The 13,150-nt window shown below is 45.8% G+C and overlaps 1 protein-coding gene across 1 annotated transcript; it reads right to left on the reverse strand.

Moving 5' to 3' along the window:
* Positions 1-55: 55 nt before the first annotated feature.
* On the reverse strand, positions 56-12,731 carry LOC147049791 (uncharacterized). The gene is made up of 25 exons (XM_085922568.1): positions 12,727-12,731; positions 11,753-11,808; positions 9,579-11,660; positions 9,359-9,481; positions 7,227-9,215; positions 7,019-7,152; positions 6,554-6,724; positions 6,314-6,493; positions 5,201-5,792; positions 4,897-5,037; positions 4,592-4,809; positions 4,425-4,500; positions 4,052-4,342; positions 3,741-3,977; positions 3,386-3,538; positions 2,941-3,119; positions 2,583-2,775; positions 2,391-2,510; positions 2,199-2,318; positions 2,027-2,047; positions 1,876-1,937; positions 1,610-1,802; positions 1,342-1,470; positions 1,099-1,234; positions 56-258 (listed from the first exon to the last, which is right to left on the reverse strand). Exons 1-25 carry the CDS (start codon positions 12,729-12,731, stop codon positions 117-119), a joined length of 7,743 nt encoding a protein of 2,580 aa, XP_085778694.1. The 3' UTR covers positions 56-116.
* Positions 12,732-13,150: the final 419 nt, after the last annotated feature.

Genomic DNA, 13,150 nt, shown 5'->3' on the forward strand with positions numbered 1-13,150 from the left:
AAATAAGTCATTCTTCTCCATGATAAAACAACTGCTTGAAAAGTGCTTCCGGTATGTTTTGCATGTCTATGTGCAATATGTATTTTTTGGAATTTGTCAAACCAATTCTGCATGTGCTATCTGATGCGTTGCCGTGGTGCGATGTTGTCTATGATCCGGGGACTGCAGTGGGAAATGTAGTGCAGAGTCGGGTCCGAGTAGTTGAAGGACAGAGGATTGTTTGCTTCCTGTACGTTGTCTGCTAACAAGTGAGGCAGACTGAAAGGAAAAGAAGAAAAATCATATGGCAGCTATAACTTTCTCCGAGTACAATAATCTTGTCATTTATGGGCAACAGGCTGACACCTTCAACTCGTACAATGTGAGTCATTGCCTTCTAAATACCGCTAATACTGATAACTAGCGTTATTAGAGCTCAATTACGGCCAAGAGGGACATCTCGGTGTAATTTGGATGTATCGCGGATGTCTTTCCGTGTTCGATGTGAAATAAAATTTACATATGGCAGGCAATAACCTCAAGCACTTTATGGCAATGTTTAGATAGAAGGCCTATTCCGTAACTCATCAATATTAAAGCACAATCCGCCCGAGATCATTAAAGAATAGAAATAAGATGACATTCGAAGCTAAAGCTGATTTATTTTTGTTTTCTATTTGCAGATGAGATGGGGATTTTTTGGTGGTTGGCAGTTGTCCTCATGGTGCAAACATGTAAAGATGATTTCATGCAAAAGCACCACATATCATGACTCACTCTAATCCAGCATTATAATCCCACAATACTAGTGCCATCCTCCTACATTATATCCATAGGGTCTAGTTTACAGATAAAGCAGGCCAGTCATGGTGGGGATTATGTGCCTCAAACACCTGGCCCAGATGCCATACATCTCAACAGACATGCACAATCTGCCAAAGTATTTCAGCATGGATTTAAATCCAACATACAGAATTATTCATTATATGTGAAATTGCAACATCTGATCTGTTATTATGTACTCATTTTGTTAAGGTCAAGGGTCACCAATCATTACACAGCAGACCACTTGTAGAGCCCTCCGGTGTCATTTGCAGGTCGAGTCAAGAGTTGACTTACTCTCCAGTCACCGTCTTCTTGCGGCAACAGCAGAAACAGGCCAGTGCAGCCAAAAGAAGCAGCATGGGGATGCCGATGCCAAGAACCAGGCCCAATATAAGATCCAGCTTGTCTGTGTTGACGTTTTCTCGATCTGCTAAATTTAAAATACAACTATTCTTCAACAACGCGCCGTTCGGTCCACAGGCGCAAACGACATTCATTTCAGAGTCGTTCTTGTTTAAAAAGTCTCCCGATACTCACTTAATACACAGGATTGTGTTTTATCCACTTCAGTTGTGCCATTGCACACGCACCTGTAGCCCCCGTAAGTGTTGATACAGAGGGCAGGGGGCACACATGCCGCCTCCTTGGCCTGACATTCATCCAGATCTGTGGGGAGGAACATGTTGGAAAGCCTCGGCAATACATTTTCTTCTCGAATATATTATGGTCCAAACCAACAAACAAACAAACCAACCAAAAATGGGACATTTTAAAGATGGCGTAAATGAGTGGTGTGTGTGTTTACCATCAACGTCTAGGCTTCTGATGTCATAGTGGCTGCTGACTCTGGCCAGGTAATCTCTGATGTACCAGTGAGGTGTGTCACTGGACACGTTGATACGATACTCAACCGGACGTGGACTGGAACTCTGGGCTAGATTCTTCTTACTGGCATTATAGAATTTATTCTGGAAGCCTAGGGACAGAATGTTTTCCAGCTGAAAAACACAAAAAAAGATTTTTGGATGTGAGTTAGCATCCAGCGATCATATTTTTGCCGGAGCCACTCACCTGTCTAAGTCCATCAGCTCTGTTCCTCCTCCAATCCACAGACACGTTGAACACATTACCCCCTGTAGACACATCCACACCCGTGCGTGTAATGACCTTCTGACCCAATATGGACGTGTTGGTATTACAATGAATCGATAGAAATAATTACCTGGGGGATTGGCCGAATCACCTGTGGAGTTAAAGATTCATGTATTGGTGTGATGGTTGTCACAAATAGGGCCCACAAAATGTGGCAGTATAAAATAGATTTAAAATCTCAGAAAAATGTATAAAAAATTGTAATATGGGAATTATGGTAACATATGAATATATACACATACCACATCCATCAGGGTCCTTATCGTTCTGGTATCTGCAGAAGCAGTCGACAGATCCCGGTTTGTTCCGACACTCAAACTTGGCATTGGGACACGTTGACATCTCAGCACACTCGTTTATGTCTTTAGCACATACACAGCGAGTGGATTAGATTTAGCGAAGGCGGGATTATTTCTCTCCAGGGTACGCCATACCTGTACAGTTGAATCCATCTCCGACAAAGCCGGGTTTACACGCGCAGGTGTAGTTTTGTTTCGTGCTGGAGCAAGTGGCATCTTTGTGGCAGGGGAAGGTGAAAGGAGCCATGCACATGTCTAGGAAAATACAAGAATGAGAAGTCAAAATGCTTGTGAGAACCTTAGCGTTACCATTGATTGGTGACTCACCATGCTGGAAGCACTTGTATCCCTGCTTCCCGTTGGACACGGTATTATTCGGGCACTGTCCGCAATGGAAGGTCCCGCTCTTTAAATCCGATAGACACTGTACTCCTCGGAAACATGGCTTGCCTTTACATGGGTTTGCAATCTCCCTACAAAACTTGCCACTGAATCCTTTAGGGCATAGGCATCCTGACACCTACGACGTGAGTGATAAAGTGCATATTCAGAATTGACTGATTTTTATTATTATATTTACATTTTTTAGAGTCAAAATTATAAATATATATATATATATTTATATTTATTATATTTTATTATAGAAGATGTGTCTGACTGTTGGAGGTAAATATACATCTGTTACCTGGAACTTTCCGTGTAGGTGGTTTTCAATGATGTTGTCAGACACACAAGTGCCTCCATTAAAGCAGTTGCAGAGTCGCAGAATTGGCGTAAACAGGGAGCTGGACAGCTTGTCTGTGACCTTAATAGTTAGCTTGACGGGCGTGATGCCGAGAGGCGTCCACGTGAAGTAACCATCGCCTGGATTGAGAGAGAAAGAAAGTGTGTGTTGTCTGATTGGATCCCAATTCAATATTGGATTAATTAATTCATTCATTCATTAATAATAGAAAATAAATAATCATAAAATAATAATCCAATAATTCATATTGGTGGTATACATAGTAAAGAACAGAAAAATTAGAGAGTGCCAAACTATGCCTAAATGAGCAAGGAATGTAGGTCATCCTTCATCAAGGGTAAGAAATGTGCCAATGTGTGTGTACTCGTGTATTTGTGCGTCTCACCACTGCCAATGGAGGCCTGCGGGGGTCTCGGAAAGAGTATTGAATAAATAATAGGATCTCCATTTGGATCCTGGGCCATAATTTGTATGTTGACAGTCGTGTTGACCTGAGCGTGGATCAGTGTCGGTTCTGTCACTATGGGCGGTGTATTGCCTACCGCAACAGACAGACGCAATCCATCAATATAGTTCAAAGTATAGAAGAAATAATATTCTCAAAACTTGTCGTATGTATTTTTCAACGTCAAGAAAATGGTATGGTGCTTTAGAGAAACCACACTTTGAAATACTAAATAATAAATAAATATAAGATGTGCATAAACCAATTCTGCACACTGTTCCTTCAGACATCTTACCATATATTAGGGCTAAATTCTGGTATTGTTTCTCTGCATTCAGGGTTTGAAGCCCCAGTTCAGATGTGCCGGATGCAAGACTGTCATGGACACATTGCACGCTGCCTTGGCAGGTTCTCCTCATATCCTCCACCACGTCAGGACTGAAGCCGCTCAGCAATTCATTGAGAGAGATTGCTTCAAATGGATCCAGAGGAGAAGAAGAGAACAGCAGGCGCTCTGGTTGTGGGACTGCCCCTACAGACGCAGTTTAGATGCTCATTACAGAATAGACACAAACATAATGTCTTTTTTTCTTGCAAATCACTCACAGGATAAGCCAAAAAGATACAGCTTGTCTTCTGAGGGCGGATTACGGTCGATTGAGGACAGCGGCCGGCCATCGGACATGAGGAAGTCATCTGAACGGTTCGTGCTCCAGAGGCCCAGGAGACCCACTGTTCGGTTGTAAAAGGTCTGAGGAACTTGCACCATGGCCGCCAACTGCTTGTGGCCTTCCACACGCCACACCAGCACATGCAGACCACCAGCGTACAAAGCTGCACAGCGATCCAATGAAACGCAGCGCACGGCAAAGTCTCTTTCCCCCACGTGCACCACACCTGGTAATTGATCACACCAAGAAAGCTCCTCACTTTAAATTCCATACACCACAACGGTGTGCAAAAGGTGTGTAGCTGTTACCAACAGTGACCAAGATTTCAGCGTCATCTATCAACAAGCGCAGTCCTTCTCCTTTCTCCGCACACCTCCATTCAATCTGCAAGAATCAAGCCAATCTAGATCCAGTCCACACTTCTGTCTCCTTTATTTTAGTGTCCTTTTTCCCTCCGCACAACGTGCACACTGACCTTGCCAATGCCCTGGTGGAAGGCGGCCATGCGTACCACCACTGGGAAGTTCATGCTCCCTTTTTGGTGTGTGCGCTGTCGCTCAGTCTGTCCTTGCAGGGTGAAGATATTCGATCCAGTGTTGGAAGATAGGCGAACTATCACAAACACTCCTAATCCCTTGAAGGAGTACTTTGTGCCATCAAAGGTGATGAAATGAAGGCTGCCATATACTAATGCTGGGGGACACACACACAAAAGACATGGAAGAGTTAGAAAGGTGCAAATAGGAGAAGAAGATATTCCGAATGAAAGTCAGTGCTTACCGACACCATTGGTTGCCGTGTTGCCTAGCTTGGAGCTGCCCCAATTGTAGCCTTGGCAGCGGTCGATTGGCCGCTTTTTGAGGTAAAGGTGGCAAAGAGGAGATCCAATGCAACACCACTGGAAAGGCAGAAGGTCTTCATCTGAAGGAAAACAGCCAAAATGAGAAGTCAGCTGCTGAAAATGATCTGCTCAGAAGGTGAATGGAAAAAGAAGTAGATACATAAAGATATTTGACGGTCTATTTTTACACTCCTAAATCTAAAAAGAAAAACTGGCACCGAATGTGGTCCTTGTATATATTACCGATATGTTTCCGGGTACTTTGTCTTGAGAAGTAGCGCTCGTTGTATCCCGCCAGCAGAGGCCCCTGCGGATCATACAGGCATCTTTTTCCGGCTCCGTATTTGTTGGCCAGAATGGAGCGGAAGAAGTGGCCCCCATCGGCACCCCATCTCTGATCCCTCAAAATCTTCAACTGTGATCCTTGCTCAGCGCTATCTTGCAGAAAGGACAAATCTTCCAGAGCCTGGCTGCGGGTACAGTGACATGAGGGTAAGCCACGAGTCCAGTCAGCAGGATCAGGCTGCTTCATTGCCCATGCCTGGCACGCGAGTCCTGGCTTGGCCTCAGCCTCATTAGGTCCACTTAAATCATACACAATCTGGCCTAACTTCCCCAAGGGCCCTTTGACTTGTTGCGGCCTGTATCTTCCCCCCGGGCCGAAAATGTTCCCGGGGGGAGTAGTGGGCTCCTTGTGGACGCTTTTCCCAGCCATGTAGCCGATAAGAGCATCGTGATGTTCTCTCTGGCCCGGACCCCATCCCATCTCCCCGTATTGCAGGAGGGCAAAGGACCGGACCCCATCCGTTGCCAGAATACACTGGAAAGTGTTTGTCTGGAACGAAATAACACAGGTATTTATATGTTTGATATTTCCGTATTATATATATATTTATGCACATTGGTGACGTTTGATTTCGTTTTGTTCCCTGGTATGCCGTGACTTAAGCCTTGGCTAAATAAAGCCAATAAAGAGTGCATATCATCACCAAAATTCCTAAAAATAATAAAACAGAGCCAGATATTGATCATATATGTTCATCATTTTATTTCAGGGACCATCTGTTTATGGTACCATAGGTGGTCAGCATTATCAGGAGATATTTAAGGCAAATAAAAATGTCACAATCTATGTTTTTTAGGCCGATAACTATTATTGTTTGGATGCATTGCAACAGAAACTAAGCTGCCGTGCTTTTGTCGTGCCTCAAGGAGGCGCTTAAATTTAATCTATCAATTCCAAGAGCAGACACATTCAAAGTGAACAGCCAACTAACTCCAAGGCTTCTGATATTAGTTTGTCTTTCGGTATGTGTATCAAGAATGTCCAAAAAGTTGTCTTCATAGTTATGTTACCTCTGACTGATTGATCTTCTGGTAAGACACAGCCATTACATGGTCCCAAGTGATTTTGAGTATCCACAAAGGGGTGAAAGCAGTCTTCCCTTTCTGCCCCTCAAACTTTGAAACATCAATGGCTGTACGATTGAACACGATGTGGGAGTACACATCTGCCATATCGGACTCGTGGTATTCCTGGAAAAAAAAAAAGATTCAAATATTCTCTTTCAACTTTATCTCTGGATGACATCTAACCTTGTAGAACAAACGACCATGGCCTTGGGAGAGGTCAACGTCATCCCAGAACACGGCCAAAAGTGACACGTTCGTATCAGTGGGAAAGCTGGCGGCGGCTAATGGAGCTGGAAACAGATACTGCTCATTCTCAGCAGCAGACTGAAACTGGACAAGGCCATTATCAGAGAACTAGAAAAGAAAAGAGCCACAGACATCAATAAAAAAAAAAAAAACTAGAATAAATTTAGAATTTGAACCTTATTTGTTTAAAATCCAGGTTTAAGAGTAAATAGATATCCTACACATGGATCAACTATTTGAAAAGAAATTCCATCATCAACCTGCATAATATAACTCAATTGAATGCAGAAGCACAACTGCGCACACCCAATTAACCAGAATAAACCAGTCCTAGTCAAACCCAGGTTAAATGTGGGTCAGTACACACAAATGTTTTCTTGCAACTCAAGAACACCAACTTACATAAATTCTGTCATATAATTTGCCCATGAATGGAAAACCTATCGGCGGTTTGATGTATGGAGAATTGACATCTTGTGTTTCCGTGCGTATTCTTCCATCACCAACTTCGGCTCCAAACGGGTACAGGTTGCTCTCTGTTGGTGAAGTTCAGAGTGTTGATCAGTGCAAAAACAAAAACCAAATGAAGAATCATAAATGTATTGCCAACCATTCTGAATCATGTTGCAGAGTATATTTTCTTCTGGACAGGAACATGTGTAAGACCCGGGCAGATTTGTACAAGAAGTTTGCCCAGGACATGGGTGCCCAGGTGACCCACATTCATCAAAGTCCACACATCCTCCTTTTCCACGACCGCTGTCTTGGGTTGCATTCCAGCCCGGATGGCAGGTACATTGAAAACCTCCCACATGATTGGAGCAGGTGGCAGCAGAGTGACACTGCCCATTGGCCTGTTGGCATTCATCAAGGTCTACACACATGGCTCCAATACTCACAAAGCCACGTCTACATAAACATACAAATGATCCTGGAGTGTTGTGGCAGCGAGCGACAGGTTGGCACGGATGGCTGAATGCGACACACTCGTTCACATCTTGGCACCATGAGCCGTTTCCCGCAAAGCCCAGAGGGCAATGGCACGAAAAGGAACCGGGCCTGTTCCAGCACCGTGCCGAGGGATGGCAAGGTAAATCCTCGCATTCGTCGGTATCGACGCACGCGTTCCCTTCCTCGTGGTATCCCAAAGGACAAGCGCAGTCGTACCATCCGGGAATGTTGGTGCAGACCTGATCGAGGCGACAGGAGGTGTTGTATTTGCATTCGTCGATATCTTGGCAACCCGACGGAGAGGGAGAGTAGCCAGGATAACACTCGCAGATGAAGGATCCCGCTGTGTTATTACAGAACGAGTGCTCGGGGCACAGGCTCGCAATTGGGCCTTGACATTCGTCTAAATCCCGACATTTGGTGCCGTTGATAACAAAGCCCTCGTTGCAAGGACAACGGTAAGAACCGAGGGTGTTGACACATGTCGACTGAGGCGGACATACCGTTGCATTGTGAGAGTCTAGACATTCATTTTCATCCACGCATGTTGTTCCATGACTCAAAAATCCACGAATGCATTCACAATAATAAGATCCAATTGCATTAATGCATAGCCCATGGTTGCAAAGTTCCTCAACATTCGTTTCATTGCACTCATTGACGTCCACGCATAAGTTGTCGACATAGGAAAATCCAGCACGGCATGTACATTGGAAGCTGCCGTTGCTGTTGATACACGTGCTATTATCCGGGCAGGTGGAGCTGTTCTGGCACTCATTAATATCCTCACAGTCACTATTGTTGTCTCGGTAACCTTGCCAACACTCGCAGAAGAAAGATCCCACTGAATTCAGACAGCTGGAGGAATTAGGACAGCGAATTAATCCCAGAGAGCATTCGTCTATATCCAAACATCTGGATCCATTGCTGGAGAAGCCTGCATCGCAATGACATTTGTAGCCCCCGTTGACATTGCTGCAAGTGCTGTTATCAGGGCAGGTGAAGTTCCCCGTTGCACATTCGTCCATATCATGACAGTGTGTCCCATTGTCCAGAAAACCTTCCCAACATTCACACATGTAAGATCCATTGGTATTGAAACAGGATGAGAAAGCGGGGCATACTCGGACTTGCTCGCATTCATCCACATCGGAGCATTCCCGGCCGTTGCCTTGATAACCCTCTTTGCACCCACAGTAGAAGGAGCCCTGATATTGGTGGCACTCCGCCAGGGGATGGCAGACCAAGCTTGCGTTCAAGCAGGCGTCTTCATTCACACAGGTGCCCTTGTCGTACACCAGACCAAGAATACACAGACAGGAGTAGGAACCCATGGTGTTGCTGCATGACATATTTGTGCTACAAGTGGTGTTCTCCTGACATTCATCTAGGTCTTCACAATCAAAGCCGTCGCCCAGGTATCCATCCCGGCACTGGCAGTCGTAGGCTCCGTATGTGTTGCGGCACAAACCCTGGCCGCTGCAGTTGTGCGGCAGGGTGGAATTCAGCTCGCATTCGTTTACGTCTCGGCATCGATAGCCGTCACCCTCGGTGCCGACGGGGCAGTCGCAGGTGAACGAGCCGGGTGTGTTTATGCAGCTGGCAACGTTATGGCATCCTCCGTTTTGGACTTGGCATTCATCAAAGTCTATAATTCATCCAAAATGGGACATTGTCAAGGAAGGAGCCCCAATTGGAGACGGAGAAAACCCTCAAGAGTGTTACTATCAGATCGGATCAAAAGAACCATATTGTGCACTGAATGTGTACGGACGGGGAGTTGACACTTACCGGAGCAGTTCTTTCCGTCGCCCGTGAAGCCTCTGAGACAGAAGCAGGCATGACTTCCCACTGTGTTGACACACTGTGAAAAGTCACTGCACTCGTCTTGTCCTGTTTCACACTCGTTTACATCTGACAGAAAAGGAGTAGATTAAAAAAAATGGTTTGGTTAGAAAACTCCCAACTCCTAAATAGAGACAAAAAGGACCACTAAAATATTTTTCCTTACCGGTGCATTGAGGTCCACTGAGAATGTAGCCTTGCTTGCAAACACAGGAATATGAACCAGGGACGTTAACACATTCCGTGTCATTTTCAGGACAAATGTTGTCCCTTTGGCACTCGTCCATATCAAAGCAAGCCAGTCCGTCGCCAATGTAACCCAGGTCGCACACGCATTGATGTCCGGCGGGTGAGTTGTGGCACAGTGCGTTCATGTGGCACCCTGGGTCGCAAAGTGGACTGGGTGGCACACAAGTGTCATTCAGGGCCACCGTACCGTTCAAACATGAGCAAACATGTGCTCCGGGGGAGTTGACGCACTTTGAGAAATCTGGACAAATGCTATCCAAGAGCACGCACTCGTCTACATCCTGGCAGGTGAAGCCATCGCCTTTGAACCCTCGCTGGCACGAGCAGGAGAAGTCCCCGATAAAGTTGGTGCATAGTGCCCGTGGATGGCACGTGTCCGCCGCAGAGCACTCGTCAATGTCGTCGCATCGGGCGCCATTGACCGCGAAGCCTCGGTTACAGGTGCAAGTGTAGGAGCCCATGGTGTTGAGGCAGGTGGCGTTAACGTGGCAAGGATTCTCCCGACACTCGTCAATATCCACACAGGCCATGCTGGCGGCGGGCCGGTAATATCCAGTCTGGCAAGGACATTCATATGAACCGTCAATGTTCTTGCATTCTTCATTGACACCACATGGATTTTCCGGTGTCTCACATTCATTGACATCCTGGCAAAGAGTCTCGTTAACCAAAAGAAATCCAGTCTGGCACAGGCAGGTGAAAGAGCCGAGGTTATTGGCACACGTCGCCTGATTCCTACAGCCTCCATTATCCACCAGACACTCGTTGACGTCGCCGCACCTGATCACACCGTCTCCAGAGTAACCCGCTCGACAGGTGCAGTTATAAAGACCGGGCAGGTTGGTGCAAAGAGCGTCGGAGTGGCACCGAGTCGAAATGGAACATTCGTCCACGTCCACGCATGTCAAACCGTCTCCTCGATAACCTGCCGCGCACTGGCACGTGAAGGAACCGGCGAGATTAGTGCAGATGGAGTATGGGCTGCAAAGGCCTGCCGCGCATTCATCCAGGTCGCGGCACTCGGAGTTATTAAAGATGAAACCTCTGCCGCAGTCGCAGAAATACGACCCATCCGTGTCGACGCAGGTCGTGGTCGGAGGGCAGATGTTTGGTGTCGCGCACTCGTCGATATCCTCACACAATCTGCCATCTCCTTGAAACCCCTCCAAACAGGAGCACTCGTAACTCCCGAGTCTGTTAATGCATACGGAATTGGGATGGCAATCGTTGACCTCGTTGCATTCGTTGATATCCACGCATGTCAGGCCGTTGCCGAAAAAACCCGGGTCGCAGTTACATTTGTACGACCCCATGGTGTTAGAGCAGTCTGCGAATAGACTACAGATGTTGCTGGAGCATTCGTCAATGTCCACACAGCTCCGGCCGTTACTTTCAAAGCCGTCGCTGCAGGTGCAGCGATAGCTACCGGGTAGATTTTTGCAGCCTTTGTGACCAAACAAGGACGAGCACACCTGCGGACTTTGTGAACATTCGTCGACATCCAGACACAGGTAGTTCCCGTTGCCCTTATAGCCGGGATTACACGTGCATACGTAAGATCCGGGTTTATTGGTGCAGGTTGCATTCCAGTGGCAAATATTTGGGTTGGCGCATTCGTTTTTATCCGCGCACTGGAGGCCGTTTCCCTCGAAACCGACTTTACATTGGCATTTTCGGCCGCCCTCCACGTTGCTGCAGAGCGCGTCGGCGTGGCAGCCTCCGTTTTCTTTTTGACACTCGTCGATATCCAAGCAGTCGGTCCCGTCGCCGACGAATCCGCTGAGACAAAAGCAAGTGTAGCCGCCGATGGTGTTGTTGCAGCGGGCCTTGGAATGGCAACCGTGCAGGCCGCTGAGGCATTCGTCGATGTCACTGCACTGAAGGCCGTCGCCCTGGTAGCCCATGCCGCACGCGCAGGTGAAATTCTTTTGGACTTTAAGACATTCCGCCTGTGGATGGCACTTGCTGCCCGCGACCTCACAATCTCTCAGGTCAGCAACTGATAAGAAAAAAAATCAGAGAGAGAGAAAAACAATGAAGAACCCAAATCATTTTTAGTATCAATGAAGTGATGGTAGTAAGTTTGTTCACCTGCAGAGAAGGACTTTACCATCGCAAAGAGAATGATCAGCCGCAAGTGTGGGAACCTGTCAAGGCAGAGAAAATATTCAAAAACAAATATCTGAAATCATTTCAAAATAAAGTGGATATTCCTCGTGCTGTTTTCTTACAGGTCCGGGAATTTAGTCGTAATTGTAATTTATGCAACGGACTGAGAGTTGAATTGACCTGGATAGGGACAATTGTATGTTCTTAGTTTCAGGTTGTGCTCTCACAAACTATCATTTCCATCTTTACAAGGACGTGATCATTTTAGAAAATAAATCCGCTGTTTATTATCAAAGACCATCTGTGCCAAGCAGTCAATTACCAGAATGATATGAATAATAGCTCTGATTGAGTTACCATCTAGATGTCACGGTTCGCTTCAGGGCACCTCAGGCTATTGTGTGTGGTGAAATACTGGTGGACAATACTACCATTACATAAATGCACCAAACTTTACAGATGGATTAAACACTCGGCTCTTTTTCAAATGAGCACCAAACAAAAATAAATATAACTTATAAGGAAATCTTTTTCAAAATTACTGTAGCCTACAAACGTTCCCAATGTTTTTTAAGGATCTTTTGAGAGATGGCTGCATTTAAGACATTAAAGAATGGATCTTTAGTTTTGTTTGCTTACTTCATTCTTTGTATCAGTTTAGCAAAGAAAATTACAGTGACCCAAAGTTTTTCTCGCTCATTTATCGTTCCTAAGCTCAAACTGTACCGCGTTCATCTTTCACTCAGCAAATAAGGTATCGTAAGTGTAGCATCATTTTGCAACCTGATAGACATACATTCTTTTTCTTTTGTCTGCGAGTGCTAAATCACAATATATTTGCATCATTCCAGGCAAAAATGTAATTTGGGTGACTGAAAAGCAACGCTTGCAAGGATTCCTTCCACCTGCCTGTCCCGATATCTGTCCACCTCAAAAACAGTGAAATTTCCACTCACCCCATTCCTCTTCTTCTTGTGAATTGCCCTCACTTGTCTCACACTCAAGCTAGACTCTTCCAAAACTTCCCTTTCCTCTTCAAGTGGCTCCTTCCGCTTTCTCCTCCTCCTTGGATTCATCCACCCCAGGGAAAGGGGACAATAATGTGCACTGCCCTGACATCTTAAACCTCTGGGAAGGGGAACACCCATTTTCCCCTGGCTTTCGTGCAATCCGTACAACAGTTCTCCCTTGGGACTCTGATTGTTTTTTCCTCTGTATTCAGGGATGCCACACATCAACGTGATTTGAGAGAGCAGTAAACAAAAATATTGTACGACCATTAATACCGGCAAGAAAACCATATCATTGCAGAGGCATAGGAAGTAAATATTATCGATATTATTTACTGAATGGTAACTTTCATGAAGACAATGCTGCAAA

This window comes from Syngnathus leptorhynchus, chromosome 10, assembly GCF_054491065.1.
Source record: "Syngnathus leptorhynchus isolate UIUO chromosome 10, UIUO_Slep, whole genome shotgun sequence".
In the NCBI taxonomy this organism is placed as follows: domain Eukaryota; kingdom Metazoa; phylum Chordata; class Actinopteri; order Syngnathiformes; family Syngnathidae; genus Syngnathus; species Syngnathus leptorhynchus.